The sequence below is a fragment of the Balaenoptera musculus genome, chromosome 20 (genome assembly GCF_009873245.2).
Source record: "Balaenoptera musculus isolate JJ_BM4_2016_0621 chromosome 20, mBalMus1.pri.v3, whole genome shotgun sequence".
Taxonomy (NCBI): Eukaryota; Metazoa; Chordata; class Mammalia; order Artiodactyla; family Balaenopteridae; genus Balaenoptera; species Balaenoptera musculus.
In genome coordinates this window covers 1,620,639-1,647,703 of record NC_045804.1, presented here as the reverse complement: position 1 = coordinate 1,647,703, position 27,065 = coordinate 1,620,639, and the positions used below count along the sequence as shown (strand labels likewise).

The 27,065-nt window shown below is 52.8% G+C and overlaps 1 protein-coding gene across 1 annotated transcript in view; it reads left to right on the top strand.

The window, feature by feature from the left end:
• The window catches only part of RGS9 (regulator of G protein signaling 9), a 66,040-nt gene that overhangs the window by 21,492 nt on the left and 17,483 nt on the right, over nucleotides 1–27,065 (top strand). Inside the window, exons 8-13 of the mRNA XM_036837854.1 lie at nucleotides 2,954–3,035; nucleotides 9,477–9,539; nucleotides 18,670–18,699; nucleotides 19,424–19,485; nucleotides 21,323–21,436; nucleotides 24,515–24,630. Coding sequence (XP_036693749.1) covers nucleotides 2,954–3,035; nucleotides 9,477–9,539; nucleotides 18,670–18,699; nucleotides 19,424–19,485; nucleotides 21,323–21,436; nucleotides 24,515–24,630 — 467 coding nt within the window. The remainder of the gene's footprint in view (nucleotides 1–2,953; nucleotides 3,036–9,476; nucleotides 9,540–18,669; nucleotides 18,700–19,423; nucleotides 19,486–21,322; nucleotides 21,437–24,514; nucleotides 24,631–27,065) is intronic.

Here is a 27,065-nt window from a genome sequence, read left to right as displayed (position 1 = left end):
AAACTCAACATCTCACGTTGACATCACACCTCAGCCTGACCTTGTCCATACTTGAATGTTTCCCCCTCGCTCCCCAAGCCTTCTCTCCCTTCAGCGTTACGCGTATCAGTACAACGAACCCCCATTCACCTCTCCCCGACCTGTGTCCTGTGTTCAGTCATCCAGTCTCGCTGGTACCGCTGGCAGAATCTCTTCTGCCACACCTGTCCACTGCTGTCTGCTTCCATCACCCTGGAGCCAACCTCACTGTCAGCTGGACTGTGGCAGCATCCTCTGCTCCCACATGCCCCCAGTTTTGAAACACAAACAGGATCCTGTCCCACCGTTTCGAGAGAGAACCCTCAGTTCAAATGTCATGTGCTCAAAGAAGCTTTTATTTCTTTTTTTTTTGTTTAAGTTTTATTGGGGTATAGTTGGCTTACAATGTTGTGTTGGTTTCAGGTGTACAGAAAAGTGAATCAGTTAGACATAGACGTATGTACACTCTTTTTTAGGTTCTTTTCCCATTCAGGTCGTTACAGAGTACTGAGCAGAGTTCCCTGTGCTGTACAGTAGGGCCTTATTAGTTATCTAGTTTATATACGGTAGTGTGTGTATATCAATCCCAATCAAAGAAGCTTTTCTGATTAGCTGTTATTCTGCAAACAATCATCCTGAAACTCCATGGCTCAGAGTGGCAACAGTATTTTATTATCTGTAAAGTGTTCTGTGGGTCTGGAGTTTGGCTGGGCTGGGCAGTTGTGGATCAGAGCCTCTCAAGTGCTTGCAGCCAGAGGGCTGGAAGGTCTGCCTTGGGCTTCCTCACAGCACCAGGCATATAACACTGCCTACAGGTGGTTGGAAGCCCCAAGGGCAAATACTTCACTGAGGAGGGTGGCAGCTGCCCCACCTTCGATGGCCCAGCCTCAGAAATCACACAGTGCCGTTTGTGATATACTCTGTTGGTCAACACAGCCACAAACCCCATCTGGTCTCAGTGGGGGAAGACATAGACCCACCTGGCAATGGAAGGAGGGTCACAGGACTGTAGACATACTATTTAAAAAGTACCACACTGGCCATCCCTGATTCTGCACTATAGTACACTGAATGTGTCCTCACAGCTCACGACACAATTTGTAATTTTATATTTATTTCTTGACTATTTGTGGAATGTTTAGACCTAAAGGTACTCAAGGAAGGGCAAGAAATATGTCTGTGTGTCAGTCTGCTCAGGCTGCCGTATCAGAGTATCATAGACTGGGTGTCTTAAACAACAGACATTTATTTTCTCACAGGTCTGGAGCGGGGGAAGTACAAGGTTCTGGCAGGGTTTGGTTTCTGATGAGGACTCTCTTCTCAGCTTGCAGACAGCTGCCTTTTTGTTGTGCTCTCACATGGGGGAGAGAGACGGACAGACAGAGAGACAGAGAGACTCTTCTGGTATCTCCTATTATCAGGGCACTAATCCTGTCATAACGGCCCCACCCTAATGACCTCATCTAATTACTTCTAAACCCTAATTCCTTCTTAAAGGCCCCATCTCCAGATACTGTCGCATTGGGAGTTAGGGCTTCAACATATGAGTTTTTGGGGGACGCAAACGTTCAGTCCATTACAGTCTATTTGGTTCACCCGAATTCTCCCAGTGTTTGGAACATAGTGGAGATCAGTAAATACATGATTGAATGAAAGTGTCATTGACGAAGGGATACTGTTGCTGTAAAGATCACAACATGACAAACTAAGATAATTCTTCGTTTACTGGTTCTCTTGAACGCCGTTCATCACCACTCTCCTCCAATAACCTCTGTCACACAAGAGCACAAGAGCAAAGCCAGAAAGGGCATTGCAGTAAATTAGCGATCAACTCTATTGCCAAGGTGGTCCAGCATTATGGAAAGTCCACAGTGCCTCAGGCCATCTGCAGCCCATCTTTCTGAGGACACGGGGTAGTTAATGCAGTAGAAAATTCATTTCAGTTGGCAAGGGGGAAGTTGGAGTGACAGTGTTTATAGTTAATTTCCAGAGGAGGCTGCAAAACACCCCACTGGAAGGGCACTCTCCACCCACCTGGCTCTCTGGATATTATGTTACTCACAGTACATGAGCTGGCACATAAATCCGCCGACTCTGTCTCGAGGAGGGCGCGTGCGTCATCTTGCGTTGCCTGGGCAAACAAGCATCACCGAGCGGAGCGCAGGTCGCCGTGGCAATGGCGCTGGATGGGGTATGATAATGAGCCCTGCCTCACCCCTGTCATTTCCTACCTGTAATGGGAAAGAGGGAGACTGGGAGATGAGAGGGAGCGTGAATAACCTTTCACAGTAATCAGCTGGGCTCAGAGAAACCCTGACTTGGTGCGAACTCTTTGAAGTGACAGAGTGGAACTGACAGAGAGAAACCAGAACTCCCCAGGGCCCGCGTTTTCCCCATCCCAGGCTCTGGCATTGCCGTTGCCTCCTGACTCAGGTGTTGATTATGTTGTTTATCAGAGCAGGGAAAGATCCGGAAGCCAGGTGGGCCCAGAACGTCATCCACACTCACTCCAGTGGAGACGCTGGTGGAGGTGGTCTGATCATGGTGGCACGATCGCATCTCACGCTGGTGCTCTCAGGGGGAGCTGGACTCTGGGACCAGATTCCTGGTTCAGGTCCCACCTCTGCCCCCTGGTGACAGCACGACCCTCAGTGGGACATTCAACCTCTCTTTGCTTCAGCCCCTGAACTGCAAATTGAGAATTGCTCACTGGGAGGATCCGAGTTAATATGTATAAAAGTATTTAGCTGGGTATTTAGCACATAAGTATGATATTAATGTTTGCTATTTTCATTATTCTCATTATGGCAAAAGCACAGATTATTTGGACAGATTGGGAGAGTGGTCCGGAATGGGGTCCAGCAGGAAGGGGGTCCATCAGTGAGCAAAAGATGCAAAACCTTACTGGCCTTTAACGTGGCTTTTGGCTTTTCAGGGCTGGAAAGGAAAGGAAGAAAGCAGACAGGTACGCACTGGATTGCCAGGAGAAGGCGTATTGGCTGGTCCACCGATGCCCCGTGAGTGCCATCCTCCCTGGTTGCACCCATCTCTTCTTGCGCCTGACCACTCCCAACCTTACTCCCCATCCCCCTTTTGTGGCTCATCTCTGCCTGGAGCTAGAATTGAATCTGCAGGAGTTGCTGCTCAGTGTTGATTAACATCCAAGGGCCTCTGGCTGGAAGAGGAAATTCACCATCTGGATGGAGTCCGCTGGTGGCCCATCCCTTGCTGTTAGGACTGAGTGCATTTCCATAGCGGAGGGACCTGAATGAGTCTGCCTTGTGTGAGGGCTAGGACTCGATGCCTGAGAAGAGGAATGTAAGGAGAAAAAAGTAGGACACAGGCTCCACCGCAGGAAAAAAATCACACGTGTAGGGAACCGGAAGCCGGCCTCGCCACAGCCATGCTGTGTCTCTTGCTGTCCTCCTTTTCCTCTCTGGGTCTGGTCCCCGGCGGAGATGGGGGCCAGGGGATAAATGTGTGCTCAGCCTCATGGCTTAGAACATGTAGCGTCTCTGGCTTTGGGACGTTAGGTGGCCTAGAGGCACAAGCTGTACATACGAGATGTGACTTGTAGCAGCTCATTACTTGGGAGGGAAGCCACATCTCCAGCGCGGAGAAGCAGGCTGTAACCGCCACCCACCGTGGGGACCTGTGCCGCCTTGGTTCCCTCCCGCGTCAGACCCGTGTGCTGCCTCCCGGGCACTGGAGGTGGGAGATGTGGAAGGAATTCTGCAAAGTGGAGCATTCGGAACACACGTTCCTCTCTTCCTCCTTTAGTTTTCTTGCCTGGCCGGGAACCAAGTTCTCAGAACCAGAGAGCGAACTGCGTCCCTCACGGGGCCAAAGCTTCTGGAGTTTTGAACTTGGAGCCTGTCAGATTTGGGCCGTTTTGCTACTTTTCTTTCTGCATTCAAGACAGGCAGCCCATAAGGTGTTCCAGCTGCGAGGGCATTGGTTTGGATGCCTTGTTGCCGAGGTTAAGGCCCTGGGGTTGAGGCGTGTTTGGTTTTGCTTTGTTTCAGGGCACCTCCTCCAGCTAGACCACTTGGCCGATGCCCGACCCAGGTCCCTGGGGGCCTGAGCGGAAGACTAGTTGACCGAGCACAGGGTCCCGGAGGTCAGAGCCCACACCCGCCGTCCCGCCGGTAGCGCAGGAGTGAGATCTTTGTGTGAGAGGGAGTCAGACCTTGCTCAGCCCATATTGTCATCTGATCCTGAAGGGGGGGGGACCCTTGGTGAGGAGAATGGCGAATGGTGGATAAGCCTCTCAGATGGTAAGGGGCGCTGGTGCCCTGTGGCACCCGTGACCGAGGCGGTCCTGCTCCTTGTAGGATGGAAAACGGCCTCCGTATCACGTGTGGAGACTCCATGCTGTGGGATGCCCGTGTTCCTGCATCCCTTGCCAGGCGACAGAGTCTGACCGTGCACGCGATCTGCCCTGGGACCCCCCCTCCCCTCTGTCCCTGCAGCCAGGAGGTCTACAGGGACACGACGAGAAGCAGACTATCCGCGTTGTTCCCAGGCCTCCTGGGGCAGCTCTCAGCCCCGACGCCAGGCAGCTGGCCGAGTGGCTCTTCCCTGTGTGATGCAGAAGCACAGACGTTCAACAGCGTGTCCCTGGCAATGGCTTCTACCACCGCCTCCCCCATGGTCCCCACTTCCTCCACCTCCATCACCTCCGTTGTCACGGTCACCGTCACCGCAGACCTGAGTGGAGAGCTTACGGTGCCCCGGGCTGCGCGCACTTTCTCGTTCCACCTCTGCGGCCCTACCTGAGAGGCCAGGTAATTAGTCCCGTTTTGCTGATGAGGAAGCAGAGGCCCAGGGCTGCCGCTGACTTGCCAGTGAGTGAGCGCCAGGGGACCTGGACCCACAGGCTGCAGAGCCTTCCCTCCTGGTCTCCATGCTCCTTTGCCTCCGATGACAGTGTCACGTGATGTTGTTGTGCGTTTAGGACCTTTTGTCACCTCCTTGGTCCCTAGAGCATCACGTGGTTGCTGCCACTGTCATGCACGTGGTGCAGGGTTCAGAGGTGCCTGGCCCTCACTGGCGGCACTGGGGAGCCCACGTTCAGAAGGAGGCCTGATGTGCTTGGAGCAGACAGGAAGCTCCCCGGACACAAAGCCTCTCTCCCCGCCCCGGCCCTCTCACCGCCGATCCCCTCGCCCAAAACCGGACCAGGAGTCGGGGACGGGCCCGGGTGGCCCTGGCTCCTTCTCTCCCTGACTTTCGTAAAACCTTCAGCCTCTCGGTGGCCCAAGAGCGTCAGGATGAGGGACGTGTCCTGTGTGAAGAGCATCCGGTTTGAGGTCTGTCTCGGCTGGAAACTGAGCGATCTGACTGACAACCCAGCAGCCCAGGCGCTTGAGGGCTGTCAGACCGTCTCCAGGGGCCCCAGACACACTGCCAGCTGGGCGGGAGGAAGCCAGGCGGGCAGACAAAGCGTTTGGCTGGGTGGGGTGACCGTGGCCATGACTGTGGCCAGCTGCCGGACTTACTGCGCACATTCATCCCCTGTTCGCCGGTCTGTCCCTGAATCCGCGAAACCTTCCTGGGGCCCTGAGTCTGCACCAGCCGAGGAGCCGGGCGCTGGGCGTGAGGTAACAGCTGAAGGCCACTGAGTACCTGCCACGTGCCTGGGTTAAGCTCTGGCTTAAGTGCCTGGCTGATCCCATGGACCTGACGGAAATGCTGTGACATAGGGGTGTCATTGCCCCGTCGTTCAGGTGGGGACATAGAGGCTCGGGAAGCTGCAGCGGCCTGGGCAGCGCTGGGACGTGAACACACCTCTGTCTGACACGCTGCTGCCATGGAAGGTGCACCCACGGGTGGGCCCCTCTCTCAGCTCAAGCAGCTCCAAGTCCAAACTGCTGACCCTGGTGAGCCACGCCCTCCCGGAGCTGAGACCTCAGTGTGAGGGGCACAGCGAGGGGGGATGGATTCAGGGAGTGGGGGGCATCCTGTCACGAAGAAAAACGAGGTTCCTCTCACATTTTTCCCCAGTGGAACAGGGTACAGATCTGGGCACGATGCAAACAACGGTTCATTGTGTGTAAACGAACAGAAGGAGAAACGGTTCCTTTAGAAAAGTCATCTTGGGGCCTCCCGTGCATCGTTGCTGTGGCATCCGTGTCTCCCCAGGATACAGGCCGCTGACACGTGGGCCATGGGTACAAGGAGGGTGTGGTCTGGGGACAGAGGCGGCCTGTGGCACGTGTGCTCTAAGTCGGGTGGTTGCTGATCTGAGCATCGAGCTAAACGGGCTTTGTTTCAATCACAAGTGCAGACACTCACCCGAGAGGATGCCTGTCCTCCACTTCCCGCTGAGGTTGGACTGAATGTCCAGAGAGGGGCAAAGTAAATTAAGTTACAGCTCCATGACTGAACGCTGTGACACTATGAAAATAATATTTTCAAAGGCCATTTGTGAACCTGGGGAAGTGGTCCGACATACAACGTTTTACCATTAAAACAGGATGGGAGAGTCCATTGACTCTGATCCAAATTAAGAAGAAAAACCCCAAACATCTGTTTTGTGAATTTCCACTCTGTGCCAGGGGCTTAGGAGGCAATGGGGGTCTTTGCCCTGGGACCCGAGACAGACGTGGCCCTCAGGGAGCTTACAGTCTGGTGGAGGGTCTGAGACTAGAACTGCTGCACAGCGAATGTGTCCTGTGCGGATGCGGGGACAGCTGTGAGGGGCGGGGTCCTGCTTCAGATCCGGGGTCTGGGACCAGCTCTCCGCGGAAGTAACGTTCACGCCAAGGTCAGCCTCCTCCAGCCCTTCCCTCCAGTTCTGTCTCTCCCTGCGTCAACCTCATCTCTCTCTCTGTCCCCTGTTTTGTTTTGTTTTTAAAACTATCTGGTGTTTTATTTGTTATTTGTTTTCTGTGCCGTGCACCAGAAAGGTCCAAACTGGACGTTAGGGGAGAGAGTGACGGTGAGAAGAGGAGAGAACAAGACAAGGGATGGGAGGGATGTGGTGCAACCACGTGTCACCGGGATGTGGCACCGGCACCCACCCCGGCCCTGGCTCTGGGACTGTCCCCTCCTCGTGAGCAGCCCTTGGGGGTACGAGGGTCCTTTCCCAACCTGAGTTAAGGAGCCGTTAGCAAATTGTCTCTTTGGCTTTCGCGTCAGGGATGTTCTCGGGCACCACGCCCTGGCGTTCACACTTCCTCCGGCTGGAGGCGGTGGTGGTGGGCTTCGCGTCTCTGGGCAGGCGGGGCTTCCTGCACTTGGCCCGGGCTGCACGCGGCTGCACGGCTTCCTGTCTGCTGACAGCCCACCGCCAGGCCACCGTGGCCCTTGTGTCCTGTGCGCTGACGGTCAGCTCTGCGGTATCTGCGTTCCGGCTGCCTCTTGCATCCCAGAAACTGTGTCAGCGGTGGCTCTGGTGACTGTTGTGGAGAGCAGAGACCCCCATGCTACCTGGTGAATGAGTGGATGAAGGAATGAGTGGATGGATGAATGAGTGAATGGATGAATGAGTGAGTGCATGAGTGAATGAGTGCATGAGTGGGTGAATGAATGCATGCCTGAATGAATGAGTGAATGATGAATGAGTGAGTACATGAGTGAATGAATAAGTGGATAAGGGAATGAGTGAATGATGAATGAGTGTGTGAGTGAATGAATGAGTGGATAAGGGAATGAGTGAATGAATGAATGAGTGGATAAGGGAATGAGTGAATATGAATGAGTGTGTGACTGAATGAATGAGTGGATAAGGGAATGAGTGAATGAATGAATGAGTGCGTGAGTGAATGAGTGCATGAGTGGGTGAATGAATGCATGCCTGAATGAATGAGTGAATGATGAATGAGTGCGTGAGTGAATGAATGAGTGGGTAAGGGAATGAGTGAATGAATGAATGAGTGTGTGAGTGAATGAATGAGTGGGTAAGGGAATGAGTGAATGAATGAATGAGTGCATGAGCGAATGCAGCCTGGGAGTCTCCCACAACAGCAGCAGCAGAAAGGCAGCCCCATGCAGAGGTCTGAAGGCAGGGCCCCGGGGTGGGACTGCAGCTGGATGGGAGCGGCTGAGAGGTGAGGAGGGGCCGGTGGGGACTGGCCGGCAGGACAAGGCCCGCCGGGCAGCTCCGGCTCAGGGTCCTGCGCCGATTACACAGGTGCGCCGTGCAGCAGCTGAATTCACATCAGAGTGTGGATCAAGTTCAGAGCAAAGAGTTGGAGAAGGGCCCAAGACGCGAGCAGACGACTGCGCGGAAGCCCCTGAGGCTGGAGGGCCTGCTGGGGGGCAGGGGCCCCGAGGGCGCGGGCCGGGGGGAGCATGTGTGTGTGCGTGTGTGTGTGTGTGTGTGTGTGTGTGGCTGTGCCGGGACATACGTGTGTGAGCTGCAGACGTGAGCACCTGTGCCTGTGTTCGAGCGTGAGTGCATACCTGTGAGAGTGCGAAAGAGTGATGATGTGAGTTGTGAGTGGGAGGGGGTGTGTGCACGTGAGCGAGTCTTTGAGCGTGAGAGTGTGTACGTGTGAGTAGTGTGAGAGTATGCGAGTGTGCGTGTGTGATGTCTGTCTTCCGTCACCCTGGGGGGATTTCTTTGTCCCAGACGGGTGCCCGCACCAGACAGACAGAGGAGGTGGAAGACCCGAACTGCTGGCCCCGAGGGACTGAGAGACGGAGCCCGACTGTCTGGGGAGGTAGCTGCCTGAGGGAGACAGACAGACGCTGAGGCCGGCTTTGGGCCAGGTGTTCACACACGTGATCCTATGATGAACACAGCCTTTGCTTGGTAACAGGGACGCTCTGCTGAGAGCTCCATACTCCATCGTGCTAAATCCTCACAGGAACCTGACAGGCAGGAGGGATCGTCTGCAGTTCTCAGGGGTGGGAAGGGCAGAGAGGAGAAGTGGTTTCCAAGATCTTCCTCACAGCTGGGAAGTGGCAGAACCGGGATTGGAAACTCTGGGTGCCTGACGGAAGCCTGGACTCTCCAACACAATGAACTGTAGAGCGGGAAGGGAGTCGGGAGTCCCATGTGCTAATCCCAGGGAACTCTGATTGAGTTTGCATGTTGTTTATCCATCTGTGCACCCACCCGCTCATTCATCCATCCCCCTACCCACCCCTCATCCACCCATCCATCCATCACTTATCCATCCATCCATCCATCCACCTACCCACCCTCCATCCATCCATCCATCCATCCATCCATCCATCCATCCATCCATCCATCCTCCCTCCCTCCATCCCTCTCTCCATCCCTCTGTTTTAGGCTCTGGGGATGCTGTGGTGGTGGAATAGCCCCATGAAACTCACCAGCTCACCTGGAGAATCGTACACACCCCTGTAGCTCCCCACAGGCTGGACCACGACCCTCAGCTTGGTCTCACGATTGGCAGCTTGACCAAGATCCAAAGTTAATCAGAAACTGGAGACTCTCCCAGCGGTGGTTCTTATGTTGTTTTTGTTTTTGTTTTCCCACTCAGCCGGGAATGAATGACGTGCTGGACTATGGCCTGGACCGAGTGACCAATCCAAATGAAGATCAGGTAAAACAGGTAGGTCTCTGCTGCATACGTTGGGCGGGGCCTAGGTCAGGGTCTCAGGCTGGGAAGGTGTCCACATGTCTGTTGTCTATTTGTGTCTGTGGGGCACTGGTACCTCCCCTTTGAGACTGCCAAAGAGGGGAGGCCTATGGGCTGTGTGGTATCAGAGCAGGGAGGCCACGGCAGGGGTTCTGATCAAGAGAGACCGGAGTTGGCAGCGTGCAGGTCAGAGCCAATGGGATCTAGATGGTTGGTTTTCAGACTTTTCTGAGTCACTTCCCCCTTTGAAAACCTGATGAAAGTTATGAACCCATTTCACCCAGAGATGCACAGACAGGCATTTCGCACACAATTTCCGCCAGTCCCCCCTCCCCCGCCCCGAAGTCTGTAGGCCACAGGCTCACAACCCTTGAATCAACTTTGGGTTTAAACCTTAATCCGCGTGACCGGACCTGGACTGTCCCAATTTCTTTTGCATCTCGTTGGGTGGGATCTTTGCAAAGATTCTCCTGTGCTTTTTATTTTAAAAGGACCCTTTTCCCCCAGTAGGCCACCATTGATGATGGATGGCCGATTTCCTAAGACGGGTTTTTATTTAAAGAAAGGTGGTGCAGAAGCTGCTGAAAGAGTGGGCACCCGGTTAGGGTTTCCCGACCGTGGCACTGTTACTTGGGGCCAGACCGTGCCCTGGGGGCTGTCCTGTGCGCTGTGGCGTGTTCGGCAGCATACCTGGCCTCCACGCCCTGGATGCCAGTAGCTCCGTGCCTTTCCCTGCCTGCCCCTCAGTCCCAACTATCAAAAGTGTTTCCAGACTTTGTCCGGTGCCCCCCGGGGGGCCAAGATTGCCCCAGCTGAGAACCACAGCTGCCAGTAAACCAGCCTAAACCCACATAAACTAGAGGTAGATGGTTTCCTTGCTTTCTGTCTACCGTTGTCTTTGGGCAGCAAGGGGTCAGGGGCCTTGTTAGCCTAGTGTGTCATCCGTGAGCCAGTGCCTAAAGCCCTGGGTGGGGGCCGGGGGGTGGGGGGTGGGGGGTGGGCCCGGAAAGGAGGAGGAAGGAAGTCGGAGGGGCAAGAGGAAGGAGCACGCGAAAGCTGGCCGGGAGGCTCTGACTTGTGTATGCTGCCCACCGGGGCCTGGAGCTCAGGATGGCTTTGGGGACCCCCCCCCCCACCGTGTGTGGGCCAGAGGCCCAGGTTTCGGCTGGAGTCCACCTGGAGGGGACGTCGCGTCCCCAGAGGGCATCCCCCGGGGACGTTGCTGGGACCCTCATCCGTAATTCAGAGTCACCCTTCCTTTGATGCACGCTTGGCACTGTCAACCTTCAGCGGCCTTTCCTACGTTGCCCTCGTCAGATAACAGATAATTGCCGGGGCCTTGTCAGGCTTGGTTACCAAGGAAACAGAGTCATCAAGGAAAATACTGAACCGGGCTGGAAGATTTGCAGTTATTATGGGTCAGGCAGCTCTGGAAAGCTCTGTGGTGTGGAGGAGGGGAGGGTGGAGGGGGAAGGCCCATCACTCGCTCTGACCAGGCGCTGCTGTGTGTGTGTGAGTGTCTGTGTATATGTGTGTGTGCGCGCGTATGTGTGTGTATGTATGTGTATGTGTATGCGTCTGTGTACGTGTGTGTGTATGTGTGTGTATGTGTCTGTGTGTGTATGTGCGTGTATGTGTGTGTCTATGTGCGCGCACGTATGTGTGTGTATGTGTCTGCGTCTGTGTACATGTGTGTGTCTGTGTGTGTATGTATGTGTATGTATGTGTCTGTGTGTGTATGTGCGTGTATGCGTGTGTCTGTGTCTCTGTGTGCGCACCTGTGTATGTGTATTTGTGTGTGTATGTGTGTGTTTGTGCGCGCGTCTGTGTGTGTGTGCGTGTATGCATGTGTCTGTGTGTGCGTCTGTGTGTGTCTATTTGTGTGTGTGTATGTGTGTGTGTGTGCGTGCGCGTCTGTGTGTGTGTGTATGTGCGTGTATGCATGTGCCTGTGTGGTGCACGTCTGTGTGTGTATGTGCGTGTATGCACGTGTCTGTGTGGCGCGCGTCTGTGTGTGTGTGTGCGTGTATGCATGTGTCTGTGTGTGCGTCTGTGTGTGTGTCTATTTGTGTGTGTGTGTATGTGTGTGTGTGTGTGTGCGCGCGTCTGTGTGTGTGTGTATGTGCGTGTATGCACGTGTCTGTGTGGCGTGCGTCTGTGTGTGTGTGTCTATTTGTGTGTGTGTATGTGTGTGTGTGGCGCGCGTCTGTGTGTGTAGGTGCGTGTATGCACGTGTCCGTGTGCGCGCCTGTGCACGTGTGTGTGCGCACGTGTGCGTGGGGCGGGATCTCTAGCTTCAGCCCTGGCAGGACGGTGCAGATGCTGAGTGAGCTGCCTCCTCTCGGGCGCTCTCTGGGGTGCCTTCCCAGGAGGGCGGCCAGGCCCCGCCGCTGAGGAGGTGTATCCAGGCTCCCTGGCGGGCAGGCTCGGGGCCGAGATGCCTCCTGCTCTCCGAGCCCCTTACCTGGCAGACGCGGGCCATGCTCTCAGCCCGGGGTCCGCGCACGGGCCGGGGGTGAGGCTGCGGCCGTGGCGCTGTGTGACCGGGGTGCTGTCACTGCCGTTTACGCTCTGTCTTCTGTGTCTCTCTCCCACCAGCTCTCTTTCTCCTGTCTGCACTCTGGCTGCCCTGGTGCATTAAGAAGAACAAAGAACCGTAATCCTCCCTCCGTCCTCCTCTCGGCCAGCGCGGGTCACAGCCAGCTGTTAGGGGCTGGGCTTTACCTGTGTGACCTTCCCCACAGTGGGACCCAGTGTCCCCTGTTTATCTGGCCTGAGAGGAGAGGGTCCGGAGGACGGGGCGTGTGTCCAGGAGGCCTTGGGGGTGCAGAGGTGTCGGATTGCTGCCTCGATCAGAGAAGATCTCTCAGTGCCGGTTTGAAGAGATGGCCTATTTCCAAGAATTCGTAAATTCTTGAAAAGATCTCTTTTTTCCTTAAACAGGGGCAAATGATCCAAGAGCCATAAACACCATCGAGCACAGGAAGGAGGCTGTGGGGTTGGCAGGTGTCCACGACCCTGGGTGACCCACTTCCTCAAGCTGACGGCCGCTGGCCGCTGGGCACCCAGCCCTGGGAGGAGCCAGCCAGAGCCAGGGTGACACGTAGGGAGGGTGTCCTCTCTCAGTCCTGATGTCTGGAGGTGGGGGGCCACCTTCCCGTTATCTCAGAGAGGATTTGGCCCTGCAGGGAGGGGCTGAGTGGTGGCCGGGCCCCAGCCTGCTGTGGGCAGCAGTGCCCGGGGCCGGCCCTCCCTCCCCGACCCCGACAGGGTCACCAGGGTCATTTTGTGACGAGGGCCAGTGCCGTGTGCTCGAGGGAGCTCTGACACCAGAGTGACTACAGCTCCGCCACCCTCTGGAGCTGTGACCTTGGACAAGCTCTTGAGCTCAAAGCCTCAGTTTTCTCATCTATAAAATGGGAATAAGAATAGTTCCTTCTTCAGGGGCCTCAGTGAGGTCATTTATGTGAAGTGTCTGGAACGGAATCCGACGTGTACACAGCAGCTTTCACTATCATTACAACCGTCTCCCTGCTGCCAGAGAGCATTTATGGGGTCTGGAGGCCCTCGACCCTGCTTGGGGGACTGTCCCTCGCCAGTTTCCTTCTTGTCCTTCTCGCTTCTCATCCTTCTGCCCCGGCTGGGGGTGGGGGGAGGCAGGTGCACACCAGTGTCCACACCCCTGCCTGGTGCCTCCAACGGCTGCCGAGAACAGCACTGTTTACGCTGGCGGCCACACCGGCCTTTGGGCGAAGGACAGAAGTGTGGCTACACAGACGTAGGTGCTGTGCTCTGCAGAGCCCCCGGCCTGGAGCCCCCCGTGAGCGATAACCCCTCCCGCCGTGTGTTCCCCCCAGCTGGGGACAAACGGCTGCCTTCCTGGGGCTCCTGCGTGACCGGTGGTAGCAGGGGGAGGTCTGAGGCTTGCCCACAGCTCCCTGTGTGCCGGCCACGGGGCCGGCCGCTTCACCCCTGGTCAGGGCTCTGCAGATTCAGCAGCTCACGAGGTAGAAGCTCTAGCATCTCTGCTCCACAGTTGAGACAGGCCGAGGGACCAGGCAACGTATCCGAGTCACACGTCTCGGAGACGGTGAAGCTGGGGTTTGCGCCCCAGGGGGTGGGCCCCTGAGCCCACTCCGTGTCCTGCTGACGTGCCCTGATGTCCGTCACGCAGCTTCTAGAAGCTTCGCTGGCTTTTATTACCTTCTCCCAGCAGCTTGGGAAGTGAGGCTTATATAAGTTCCCTTTTTCAGAGGACAAAACGGAAACAGACAGATTGAGCCGTTTGCCCAGGCTGGGCCAGCCACGGGGACATTTAGGGCCTCTGGGTACCACCTCTGCTCCCCGACCGCACCCTTCGGTGCTGCACCCAGGGCCCCTTTCAGGAGCAGACGGCCTGTGCTCAGGCCCCCAGCTCCACGCTCAGCAGGCCCGCACTTGCCTTGATGTTCTGCTGTCTTAGAATTCTTACTACTTTTTCGGACCAGGGGCCGGGCATTTTCATCTTGCCTTGGGCCCTAGAAGCTGTGTGGTCATCCCCCCCACGACCTGATCGGGAAGGACATGGCAGGACAGACCTCCTTCGGATGCTCACAGCCTCGGATTCTCGGCCCCTTGGCCGGCCGGCTGCCCCCATCTCTTTCCTGTCTGCTTTGCGATAAGCGCCTCAGTTCCCGGATGTCCTGGTCTCTGGCTTTTGACCCTTCCTCTGCTCTCAAGGCCTGTGTCCCCCGATTCCCTGTGGTTCTCCCCACCTTGCGTCTCACTCCACGGCTTGCCCGGCTCTCAGCCCTGTTTGCACAGGTTCCTGTCTGGCTGCCTGACCCCAGGGTCCCTGCTCACCCCTCGCTGGGGCTCCCGCGCCTCTGTCCGCTGTCACCCCAGGGCCTCCCAGGGCATGGGCTTGACCCTCCTGCCCTGTGACAGTCGTCTGCAACCTGCATCTGGGTTTCAGGGCCAGCAAGCTGGCTGCAGAGCTGTGTAAACAGGATCTGGAGGCGTCCCTATTTGGGCAACTCTGCAAGTGAAAAATCCTAAGTCAGAATCCCAAGAATGCAGAGTATTTGACAGTTCCTTAGGCGGAGTGTTCCTGTTGTAGTGAAATGTGTCACTGGGATGAAGGATAAAGAAGTGACTTCATCCCAGGTGGACCAGCTGCTGAGAAAGCCGGGGTTTGTGCATGCCTTCCAAGGTGCGACAAATGTTTATTTCTTATTTTACCATGAGGTGGCTTTCTTTGAATTGCTTAGAAGTGTGTGTGTGTGTGTATTTTTTAATAACTGCACTTTAATGTTTCTTATGGCCTTTGGCTAGGTAATAATCATATTGAAAGTAGGTTTGTGAGGTTTAGCGAGTAAAATACAGGATGCCCAGTTAAATTTAAATTTCACATAAGCAGCGAATAACTTTTGTTGGCGTGACTATGTCCCCGGTATTGCCTGGGCATCCTGTATTTTATCTCGTAGTTGGGGCTAGTGCCGCCGTACCCTGTATCTTCTCAGCAGCAGTATCTGAACCCTAATCAGTAGCCAGGGTACGTTGAGTCCCCGCCTTATGCCAGTCACTTAAGGATTCTGTCATTTAATCCCCCCTTTTCTATTCCCTTTTACGAATGAGAAAACAGAGGCTTTGAGATGCCAAATAAGTCATCCAAAGTCAGGTCACCGATTAGTGACAGAACAGGGATTTTGACCTTTCTGACCCCAAAGTTGATACTCTTTCTTATAACGACTCCCACCCCCATCAAATTCTCTCTCCGGCTTTCAGAAAAGTCCAGCTCCCTCTCCCTCACTGCCCAGATACACATGCACTCCTAAAAGCACAGAGATACCCTATATGTCAATCCACAGGAGGCAGATCCTATGTACAGCTTTTTTTTCTTTTTTTTTTTTTTTTAGTATTTACTTGGTTGCACTGGGTCTTTAGTTGCGGCAGGTGGGCTCCTTAGTCATGGCTCACGGGCTCCTTAGTTGTAGCATGCGAACTCTTAGTTGAGGCGTGTGTGTGGGATCTAGTTCCCTGACCAGGGATCGAACCCAGGCCCCCTTCATTGGGAGTGTGGAGTCTTACCCACCACACCACCAGGGAAGTCCCTGGACAGCTGTTTTTAAAGCTAGAAATGCTGAAATCCACACGGACAATCCAGGGTGGAGGTGCGCAAACTCTTAGACTCAATCAAATCCACTGCAGTCGGATTCCCAGGAGACAGCTGGTAACCTGGGGACTCAGAAAACCCACAGCAAACCACACCTTCGACACAGAGCCCTAAAAGGATAGCAAAGTCAAGAAGAGAATTAAAATATAAAAATTTTAAAACCCTGAAGCTTGAGATAATGACCCCAGAAATAAAGGTATTAAGCCGAAGTCAGACCACGCTAAGTAGACTGGAAATGAGTGTGCTGGTGACCGGTTTGCAAGCACAGCTCCCCGGGGAGCCCAGAGACCATCGGACAGGCTGAGAGTCTGCCTGTCTTGTCTGTATTCGTGCACGCAGGGTCCCCGAGGCCAGAGGACAGTGGCCCACAGGATGGCTCATCCTGGGGCCTGGGCGCTTCGAAGGAGGGTGTTTGTGATGGTGCCTGCTTGATAGTACAATTGCCATCTTTATACCAATGTTTGTGCTTCCGGACTCCAGCTTCATTGAAGTATCATTGGCGCATGACATATGTAGGTTTCAGGTGTACAATGTGTGATTAGATGCATGTAGATATTGCAGAATGATTACCGCCAAGAAGGTGAGATAACACCTCCATTCCCTGACGTAATTGCGATTTTTGTGGTGGTAACAGTTAAACTCTACTTTCTGACCAACTCCCAAGTATCGTTAATTATAGTCACCATGCTGTGCTTTAGGTCCCCAGATCTTATTTCCCTTCTAGCTGGGAGTGTGTTTTCCCATCACTAGTGTTAATTACAGAGTGTCTTCTGTGTGTGTGCTTCCTCTTGTGATTGGGGCCCTAGCACTCTTTTTTGTTTTAATTTTAAACTAAGTGGCCGGACAGAGAAGACATTTCGTTCGGCGGTATCCTCAGCTTCAGGGCAAGGAGGAAGGCATTGGTGAAGAGAGCAGATCATTTTCTGTCTCTCCTGGATCACTCCTCGGCTTTGCAAAGGGCAGATCTGGGTTTGAATCCTGCCTCAGCCAGTTACTGACCAGGAGATGTCAGGGCCTTGGTTTCCTCAGCTGAAAATCAGAAAAATAAAACCTTCCTCCCTCAAACTCTGTAAGGGCTCAGAGAGGTGTAAATTGCTTTGTACTATTGCTTGGTGGTTATTATTACACAAAGGTCCAGCTTCCCTACTCTGACCCCAGGGTTCTTTTCTACCTGAAACATGTGTCTTCTAAAACAGCCCTATGTTAGGGCTGTTAGAGAATTGGAACAGATAATCAGTATGATTGCCAAAATATTTGGAGGGTGTTCTCAATTTTTTAAGTGGAAAAATATTCTGTTAACCTTAAAATACATCTCCATTTTTCTAGGCCTCCAAGCACACTGCAGTCATCATTTGTTTGACATTTAATGAGCACCTACTCTGTGCCATACATTATGCTCAGGAAGATAAACATGGCCTTCCTGCTCTTAATGGTGCTTAATGGGTGATACATAGATTAAACAAAGAGTCACACAAACAAATATCTAATTATACTGTGATCAGTGCTATGAAGAAGGAAGTTTGGGGGGGGGGCGGCAGATTAGAGAGGCCTATCTGAGCATTACCTTTCTGAGTTAACTCTCCCTACCCCACCCAGGAGGAAGGATTTCCTGCGAAAAGCAAGCACATAAAAACAATCTAAGGATGCAAAATGAAACCCAGCATGGATTAGAAAGGAGAGACTTGCGTATGACATTCCAGATCAGACCTTCCTTCATTCCTCGTTAATGGGCTCTGGTCCAGTACTTATTTTACTAACTGGCTAAGGGAGGTCGTGTCCTCCTTGGACTTCTGACTCTATTTCAAGCGCAAACTCAGCAGCATGGGTTTTAGCAGCCAGCAATTAGATGCTCAGCTTGAAGTATAAGAGTCAGCACCAGGCAGCCCCTGGACCAGACCTAGGAAAACTGAATCGGAATCACCCACCGTGCCCAGCCTCCAAGAGTTGCATGGGGCAGACAGGTGGTACCGGGGAAGCCTGTCAGAGGGTAGGAGAGTTCAGTAGGAGACAGGTCTGAATGGTTTCCAGGAGCTTCCAAGACCCTAAACGTGGGGCCCCTCTTGGAGCCCTCCTTCCTCGGCTATGACTCGAAAAGTCCAGAGAGAGGATGCGAACTTGCTTCAGCGGCTTCAGAGAGGATAGGGCCCGGTGTGAGCTCTTCCACGTTACAGCTCAGCTCTTGGACTCAGCTTGCAGTGGAGGCTTCTCTTGAGTCTTTTAATTGTGTGCTTTGTTTTAATTTTTTATTTATTTATTTATTTATTTATTTATGGCTGTGTTGGGTCTTCGTTTCTGTGCGAGGGCTTTCTCTAGTTGTGGCAAGCGGGGGCCACTCTTCATCGCGGTGCGCGGGCCTCTCACTATCGCGGCCTCTCTTGTTGCGGAGCACAGGCTCCAGACGCGCAGGCTCAGTAATTGTGGCTCACGGGCCCAGCTGCTCTGCGGCATGTGGGATCTTCCCAGACCAGGGCTCGAACCCATGTCCCCTGCATTAGCAGGCAGATTCTCAACCACTGCGCCACCGGGGAAGCCCGTGTGCTTTGTTTTTGACAGCGTGGCTTTCCCCCCCGCAACATACGGTATTGGTCAAGTTGCTAGTTTCCCCCCCTCCCCCATTCCATTTCAGACGTTCTGTAGGCGCTACGGTGGGTTGGGAGCAATCCCAAACTTAGTCTTCAATTCATCTTGGCTTTTAGGAGAGTAGGATAAAGTTACAGTGGTAAAGCATCCCCTTCCCTCACCAAACCTCTTAGTTGATCTTATTCTCTAGTAGTTGTGTAGAATAGCGTGGAAGGGGTGGTGATGGGGAAATTCTATCTTTTAAGTCAAAAGAGACGGGCAGTTTCCTCTCGGGGAAGGGTTTTTATTTTTCAAGTGGGTTACTGGACTGTAATGATTTCATGACATCTGTTTAACGGTTTTTGCTTCTTTGTTTTACAGAAACAAACAGTGGTTTCTGTCAGAAAAGAGGTAATTAGTCTCCCAGTTTCAAGGGAAGTCTGATTTTTAATCCTCTTAACAAATTATATGTACTTTGGCTTCTTGCTCTGCACTCAGTGATGAAATGAAAACCATGTGTGACGTTCAAACAGTTGTTTCCCGATTAACGGACGGCACAGAATGCCAAAGCGTCTCGTGTAAGATCTGGATGGGGCTGACGCTCAGGGTCAGGGTCGGGCTGTGAGATGCCCTCCGGAGGCTCAGATCTGAGGGACATGGGGCAGGTGCATCCACCCTGGTCCCTGCTGCTACCGTTACGGGGCCGCTCGGCATCTGTCCAGGGTGACAGGCTACTTGTGTTGGCAAATCTTGTATCCGGGGCACAAGACAGAGAGCCCTGGGGAGTGTTGGCCGTGAGGTTAGTTAGATCTGCTTCTGTGAGTCAGAGGCATTTGGGGGCAAAGCTAAGCTTCTGTGTCTATCCCATGTCTCACTTGAACGCACCTTAGAACTTTTTTTTTCCCAGTTGGTGCCTTTTCCGAGACTAACATACGATGAGATGAGTGAAGGAGGCATGGGGGCCACCCATCTGCTGCAGACCTGAGCCCTGCTGGTCCTGGGGTGGCCGGCTTGCGGGAACGGAACGGGGTGCTTTGCTGGGGACATGGCTTCTGGTTTGGAGCCATATGTGTGTGTCGGCGTTGGCGACACCCCGGTGGGGCAGTTGGACATCTAACAACTGTGTCTCTTCCAGATCATGTATTACCGACAGGCCTTAATGAGGTCCACGGTGAAGTCTTCCGTGTCCCTTGGCGGGTATGTCCCTGCTTTGTTGGTCTTGGTGAGGTTTGCACGATAGTTAGGCAGGAGGAAAACTGCTTCAAGGCGAGCTTGACAAGTCATAGGTTGACATAAGAGCCTGAAGGACTCAGAGGGACAAAAGCAGTCTCTTGGGGGTTTAGTGCCTACTTCTTCACTCAGTGCTAGTCTCCAGGTCTCGGGCTAGGCAAAATCAGGGCTGGGTGAGGCCCTAGACAAGCCTGTCTGTGTGGATGGGAAAGTGGGAAGAGTCAAAAGTTCACCGGCTGGATTCTGCAGTTCAATGTACTGATAAGTATCCGTTGTTAATGTTTGATTTAAAATCCCATTGGGAGAAACTGGAAATTTATGTTTGATCCTTGAACGTTCAGGCTACTTTGATCCAGTCCCCCAGAGGGCATTATTTGGAAGACATGAAAAGGTTTAGTGCCCCCCAAATATAAGCAATTACCCTTTCAAAATGTGGAATTCCTTGGAGGATCACCTTTCTAGCTCTGCGATTTTTTTTGCACACTTGAAAATGGACTTGGCTGATTTCTGGGGACACACAACATGACTAGTCATTTATTCTGACCACAGGTACCGATCGGGGTGGGAGATACTGTGTTTTGTCCAGTGCCTTTCTTCCAATGCGGTTAGGGTTAGGCTCTTGTAAAAATCTTCAAGTATCTTTTGACATCCTCCCAAACCCCTAGTTTGCAAAACTACCACCTGCCCGAAGATACATGCCCTGACCTCACCCACCTTTTGCAGTGACTTCTGTCTGTGGCTGCTGAGTCACAGGTGGGTCTGCACCCGGGCGCTCGGTGGGCGCTCGCTTTGGGTTATAATGATACTCATTGTTCTGTGATAAAGTCAGACCCATCTACTCTGATGTTCCAGAAACCCAGTTCCGTGAAACCAAATAGAAAGTCCATTAGAGGAGGTTCAAAGACTACACTGGATACTCCGTAGGCCCACTTTCCAAGTTTTATTTGTCTCAGAGCCTCATTACCATAATTTTGACGTCATTATACTGTTTGGACCTGTGGATGCATTTTTTCCCCTTCCCTTCAGCTGCTCCACTGAAAAGGTCTGGTAAGAATAAGAAGGTCTTGGGGGAAATGGAGCCCAGGGGCTTGAGTTCTGCACAGAACTGTAAACCGAGAGCTCTGGTGTATCTCTCGGGCATGGTCCTGCTCTATCAAACTCTCATGGCTGTGGGCAGACTTCGTGGCAGGTGCCTTACGTGTATACTACGGATGCAATCCCCACCTATAGGGTGAAGGCATGCCAGGTTTTTTCCAAACTGCCAGATACCAGGACACGTGTTGACTCAGAAGGTCTAACCCGACTAGGAGGAATTAGCTCTTGCCCACATTTGTCTCAATGAGACCACCGTTTTGAATACTGGGTCTGAGTTCCCAAATGCAGGCATTATTTGACCAAGGGTGGACCCCAGGGTGGCAACAGAATCTCACCGAGTCCGTGGTGACCTTGTGCTTCCAAGATGGTGCCAAGACACCTGTGTGAACACGTGCAAACAGAGTCAGCTTTGCATTTTGAAAACTCGTGATCAAATGTAAAGAGGCTGTATTTTAATGAAATAGGTACAGAGAAGTCACAAAGAACTGGTTTGGGAGACGACGTTTCATTTCACAACTAGAATAGGACAGATCTTGTTTAACACCTGCCAATCCCGAGGGCTGTTAGAGCGTTCTTCTAAGAAGACAGTAACAAGTATGTAACGAAATCCATCAGGTTGAAGGAGGACAGCTTGGTCGATCAACCTGAGTGTTGATTTGGTCTCTGGGGTGTTGAACTTCTAGGAAATCGCTTTCCGTTTGCTTTTCAGGATCGTCAAGTACAGTGAGCAATTTTCGTCCAATGACGCCATCATGTCGGGCTGCCTTCCTAGCAATCCTTGGGTAACGGATGACACCCAGTTCTGGGATTTAAATGCCAAACTGTATGTATTCGAGATATCGGGGTCCTTTTAAAAGTAACTTTTTGAGTTAGAATTCACACACCATATAATTCACCCATTTAAAGTGTACAATTCAACGGTTTTTACTATATTCATAGAATTGTGCAGCCATCACCACAATTTTAGAATGTTTTCATCACCCAAATAAGAAACCCCCTACCCTTTAGCTGTTACCCTCCAAATCCCCCTCCCCCCAAAACCCTCCAGCCCTCGGCAACCACTAAACTTTCTGTCTCCAGAGGTTTGCCTATTCTGGACATTCATATCAATGGAATCATACAATATGTGGTCTTTTGTGATTAGCTTTTTTCACTTAGCATAATGCCTTCAAAGCTTATCCATGCTGAAGCAGGTATTCATACTCAATCCCGATTTATGGCTGAAAAATATTAATTTATATGCATATGCCACATTTTGTTTATCCATTCATCAGCCGATGGACATTTGGGTTGTGTCTGCCATTTGGCGATTGTGAAAAGTGCTGCTGTGAACGTTCGTGTGCTAGTTTTTATGTGGACATACGTTTTTCATTCCTCTGGAGTATGTACCTAGGAATGGAGGTGCTGGGTCAAGCGGTAACTCTGTTTTAACAATACATAGATCGTTTTCGAAAAGAAAACAATCATCTTTATGGCTTTGCATTTTTGACTTCTGATTAGAGTAAAAATAAGCTCCTGGAAGGCAGAGCCCTAAACTTGCCTTGGGGAATTACATCACTCACTCCTTTGCTGTTTGTGAAATTTGAACAGTTGTTGCTGCTACCTGTGTCCGCGTAAATCTGTCGTCTGGAAGAGGGGGCAAAGGCCAAAATGCAGCAAGGAAAAGCCCAAGCTAACATAGGGAGGAAGAAGAGAAGGGCAGCTCAGAGGGAAAGGTGGAGGAGGAGGAGGAGAAGGGAGAAGGGGCCGGGATGAGCGTGTGAGATGGGTGGGGAGATTGGAAAGACAGAGGGCGTCAGGTACGTGCCACAGCTGGGTCAACGCCAAGGCCATCACCACCTAAGGCATGAGGAACACCCAGGAGGCACAGATCCGGCCGGGTGAGCAGGCGTAGCTGCGGAGGCCTTTCACCCGCTCCGTGTAGCCCGCTGTGGGCAGCGGACAGGTGAAGGAGGGCGCTCATCTGGAGTCGGGGGTCCACCGCAGAGCCCAAGACTCTAGAACCATCTTCTGGGGAGTCTTCCGGGGCCTCTAGTTATTAGGACGGTTTTCTGGAGCTTGTGTCTCTCTCGCAGTTATCAGAAGGGAGAGGCAGCCTGAACCTCCCCGTGCACAAGGATGTGCAGAAGTTGGGTCTTGTGGGGGAAAAGGCAGGGCCACCTGGCCAGGACAGGGATCGTCCTGAGAGGGTTTGGGGAGGAGGCGTGGATGCTGCCGGATGCTACGTGAAATGGAGAGTAGAGTATGGAAGCTTGAGGTAGAGGTTTGCTGGTGAAGAAGAGAGGTGATGCTTATGTAGGAGCCCTTGCTCAGAGGGTACTGGGTGGATGCCAGATGAACCCCCCCCCCAAAAATGGGAGGCCTTCTTCTTAATGGTTTAGATTTTAGAACGGTATTAACATCACCTGGGAAGCTTAAAAAACAAAAACAAAAACAGGGACTTGCCTGGTGGTCCAGTGGTAAAGACTCTGCGCTTCCAATGCTGGGGATGCGGGTTCAAACCTTCGTCTGGGAACTAAGATCCCACATGCCGCGCAGTGCGGCCAAACAAAACGGACGAAAACCCAATATCCAGCCCTTATCTCCAAAGCCTCTTGTTAACTGGCCTGGCTTACCTCCTCACCCCCATCAGCCCGTTGATCTCAGTGAGCAGCGAGGGTTCACAGGACGGGCTCGGAGCGTCCGCCCCCAGGGTTGGCCACGGACCAGCCGCATCAGGATCCTCCAGGAACTCGTGGGAAATGCAAGTTCTTGGGCCGCACCCGAGACTGAATCGGGAAGTTGGGGGATGGCACCCAGCAGTCCGTGTTTTAATGAGTCTCCCAGGGGATTCTGATGTCCGCTGAAGTTGGCACACCTGTTTGACGCCGGGCCCTGCTTCTTACTGTGTGGGCCCGGGCAAGGGTTTACCCTCTCTGAGCCTCTGTCGTCTTGGAAATACAGTGGGGACGATGCTATCCAGCTGGCCGTGTTCCCTTAGGGACCCAGCGATGGGTGTGTGTGTAAAGCACAGTGCGTCACAGATGGTGACTCCGTAAGTGGTAGCTGTTATTCCGGGATTCTTACTGTTTCCACGCTGATGTTAGGGAAGTGTAAGCTCGCCTGACCGACTTGAGATCCCACAGACATCACTTGTACCCAGCCACGGTTTCAGCTGTTGCATCAGTGGGCAACGTGGTGTCTGGGACTTGGGAACCTCTGTTTCCAAGGGGCTGTGTTGGGTTACGGAGAATTCCATAAGGAATAGGAGAAAAGCCAACAGTTTTCCGGATTTTCTAGACCGTGAGACCCATCCCATGCTAGCTGGGCTCGCGTGTCCTTCCTGAGATCGAGGCATGTTCAGAACGAGCGGGGGTGGAGTGGGCCTGGCATCGTAGGGGAGGCTCTGGGAGAGGGTGCACGGCTGGCAGGGCCTGTGGGGTGTCTGCCTGGGGGCACGAGGCCTGAAGCAGGGCAGGAAGGGTCACCAGATGTCCCCGTAGGGAAGGGGGGTCGAGGGGGTGGCAGTGGCCGCAGCACCCATCCCCGGGGCCGTTCTGGGGTTCTCTCTGGTCTGGTGTGGCAGCCTGGCCCCCTGGTCTCCACAGGCCTTGGAGGAGGCGTGCAGGGCCCTCTGCCCTGAAGGGTTAGCGTGAGGCTCTCTGCTGGGGGCCTCCTTCCCCCCGCTGGGGAGGCCAGATCCTGAGACGAGGCCCAGGGGACGTGTCTGAGGCTGCATTTTCCAAGCAAGGGGTTACTCGGCTTGTTTGTGCGGGGATGGGGGAGGGGAGGGTTGGGTCGTGCCCTGGGCCGGGGGACTCGCGGAGGTTAGCAGGGGCTGAAGCCTCCTCGCCCCACCCAGGCCGCCCCCTGGCACAGCCCCCGAGTGTCTGGAGCACTTAACAAATCGTGGTCCTTGCAGGGTGGAAATCCCAACCAAGATGCGGGTGGAACGATGGGCCTTCAACTTCAGCGAGCTGATCCGAGACCCCAAGGGCCGACAGAGCTTCCAGTACTTTCTCAAGAAAGAATTCAGTGGTGGGTCTCTGAGTTTTTTAAATAAAATATTTGCTTTTAGAAATATTCCTGAACGTCTAGCCTAGGGCTCCAAGGATGCTGGGCAGGTGTTTCCATAGCTCTGCCTGGGCCGACTCTCACCCCGGACCCGGCCTCTCCATCGGCTCCCGGGGGCCCCACAGTCGGGGGAATTGCTTTGCTCACAGAATCCACGTGGACATGACTCAGGTTTCCAAGGCTTCGTCCGCTCTGGCTGCCCTCACTGGCTCGCCCTGATCCCTGGCTCTCCCACCCCCGAGCTCCCAGGTCTGCTGCCGCCATGGGCCTGGTTTTCTTCAGCTCAGGGCTCCTCTGCCGTGGCCGCCCGTTCAGTTCACCTGGATCCCATCCCCAGAGGTTTCTTTTTAGTTGGTTTGGGGCGGAATCTCTGAAGTCTTGAAAACCCCCCAGGTGATTCTGACATGTGGCCATGATCGAGAGCCACTGTCTCAGCTCCTGGTCTGCTGCTTCCTTGGAGGATTTGAATGGAATGGATGGGGCCACATTTTATACCCCAGCCCCGGGCGGCTCACTGTGGGAGGTCCCTGCAGCCTCGTAAATACACTGCAGTGGGAGACACCTGGGAAAAGCAAAGACCAGATCAGGACCGACTTCCCTAGGCGGAGCGTGCCATGGGCTTCACCACCTCCCCTGAAAGATTTACTTTTACGGGGTCCCTTTATTTCTCTCCAAGTCCCCAGTCGTGGGGAGCATCACACGAGCCTTGACGCAGCCTGGCTCCCCAAGACCCACTGGCCTGTGAGGTTGCACCTGAAAGCATCCCACGGGACTTGCCATGAGCCTGTTTGACTGCCGGGTGCACACATTACATGCTAAGATGGATTCTTGAAAAATCGCTTTTTTCTGATTAAGCCTCATTGCCTTGAGGTAATAAAACCCGGAACAGTTGGATGGGAAAGGGAGCTGCTTTTAGGCCGGAAGCAACTGGTGAATAAGTGGATCCGGCGCCATCTAGTGGTCGGCTAACAAACTACACCCTGAGCTTATCCCACCCACGCCTTGCTTAGTGTTGGTAAGAATCCATCCCCAAGATTTCCCTGCGTTATTAAAAGAGCACTATTGGTGATCTCGGGATGAGATTCCCGAGGCTTCCGGTACGAACAGAACAGGTAAATAATCAGTTCATTTAATTAAAATTAAAAAAATTGAGATATGCTTCACATGCTGTAAATTCACAGACCGTATCATTCACATGCCCTTTTAAAGTCTGCCGTTCAGTGCTGTGTAGTAGGTTCACAGAGTTGCACAACAATCACCGCTATATAATTCTAGAACCTTTTCACCACCTCAAAAAGAAACCCCGGACCCACAGAAGTCACTCCCTTTTCTCTGTCTTCCTCTGCTCCCAACTCCCCGGCCCACCCCCTCAGCCCTAGGCAACCACTAATTTACTTTCTATTTTCATGGATTTGCCTATTCTGGATATTTCCATATAAATGGAATCATACCATATGTGGCTTTCTGTCCTCTTTCACTTAGCATAGTATTTTCAAAGGCCGTCCACGCTGGAGCATGTAACAGTGCTTCATTCCTTTTCATGACCAAATAATATTCCATTCTGTGAAGATACATTTTGTTTATCTACTTCTCAGGTGGTGGACATTTGGGTTGTTTCAACTTTTTGGCTATTATGGGTAGTACTGCTATGAACATTCACGTACACATTTTTCTGTGCTCATTTAATTTTTTTTTACCCTGGTAAAATATTCATAACGTAAGACTTACCATTTTAACCATTCTAAGTGTAGAGTTCAGTGAAATTAACATCATTGTGCAACTATCACCACCATCCGTCTCCGGAACTTTTTTATCTTCCCAAACCGAAACTCTGTCCCCATTAAACACTAACTCCCCCTCCTCCACTCCCCGCCAGCTCCTGGGAACCATTCTACTTTCTGTCTCTATGAACTTGACGACTCTAGAGACCACATATAAATGGAATCACACTGTATTTGTCCTTCTGTGTCTGGCTTGTTTCACTTTGCATGCTGTCTTCAAGGTTCATCCACATTGTAGCTATGTCAGAATTTCCTTCCTCTTTAAGGCTGAATAATACTTTGTATGTATGCACCACATTTTGTTTATCCATTCATCGGCTGATGAACGTGTGGGTTGTTTCCGCCTTTTGACTAGTGTGAATAATTGCTCATTTAATTTTACCTTTAAGCAATTAACTGTCTTGCCGTGGGCAAGGTGGTCTACAGGGCGCTTGCTGTGAGACCAGCGGCTGTCACTTAAGAGCACTGCTGGCCTGTTTACTCATGCTTGTGACCTCGGTCCCAAGAACACCCTGAACTTTATGCTGAAGAGGAAGGAGCTCTGTAGAGTTACGGGACAGAGGTCAGCTAGCTTAGGATCGTGCAAACTTTTCCAGTCTAAAATGCCTGGGAGCCTTC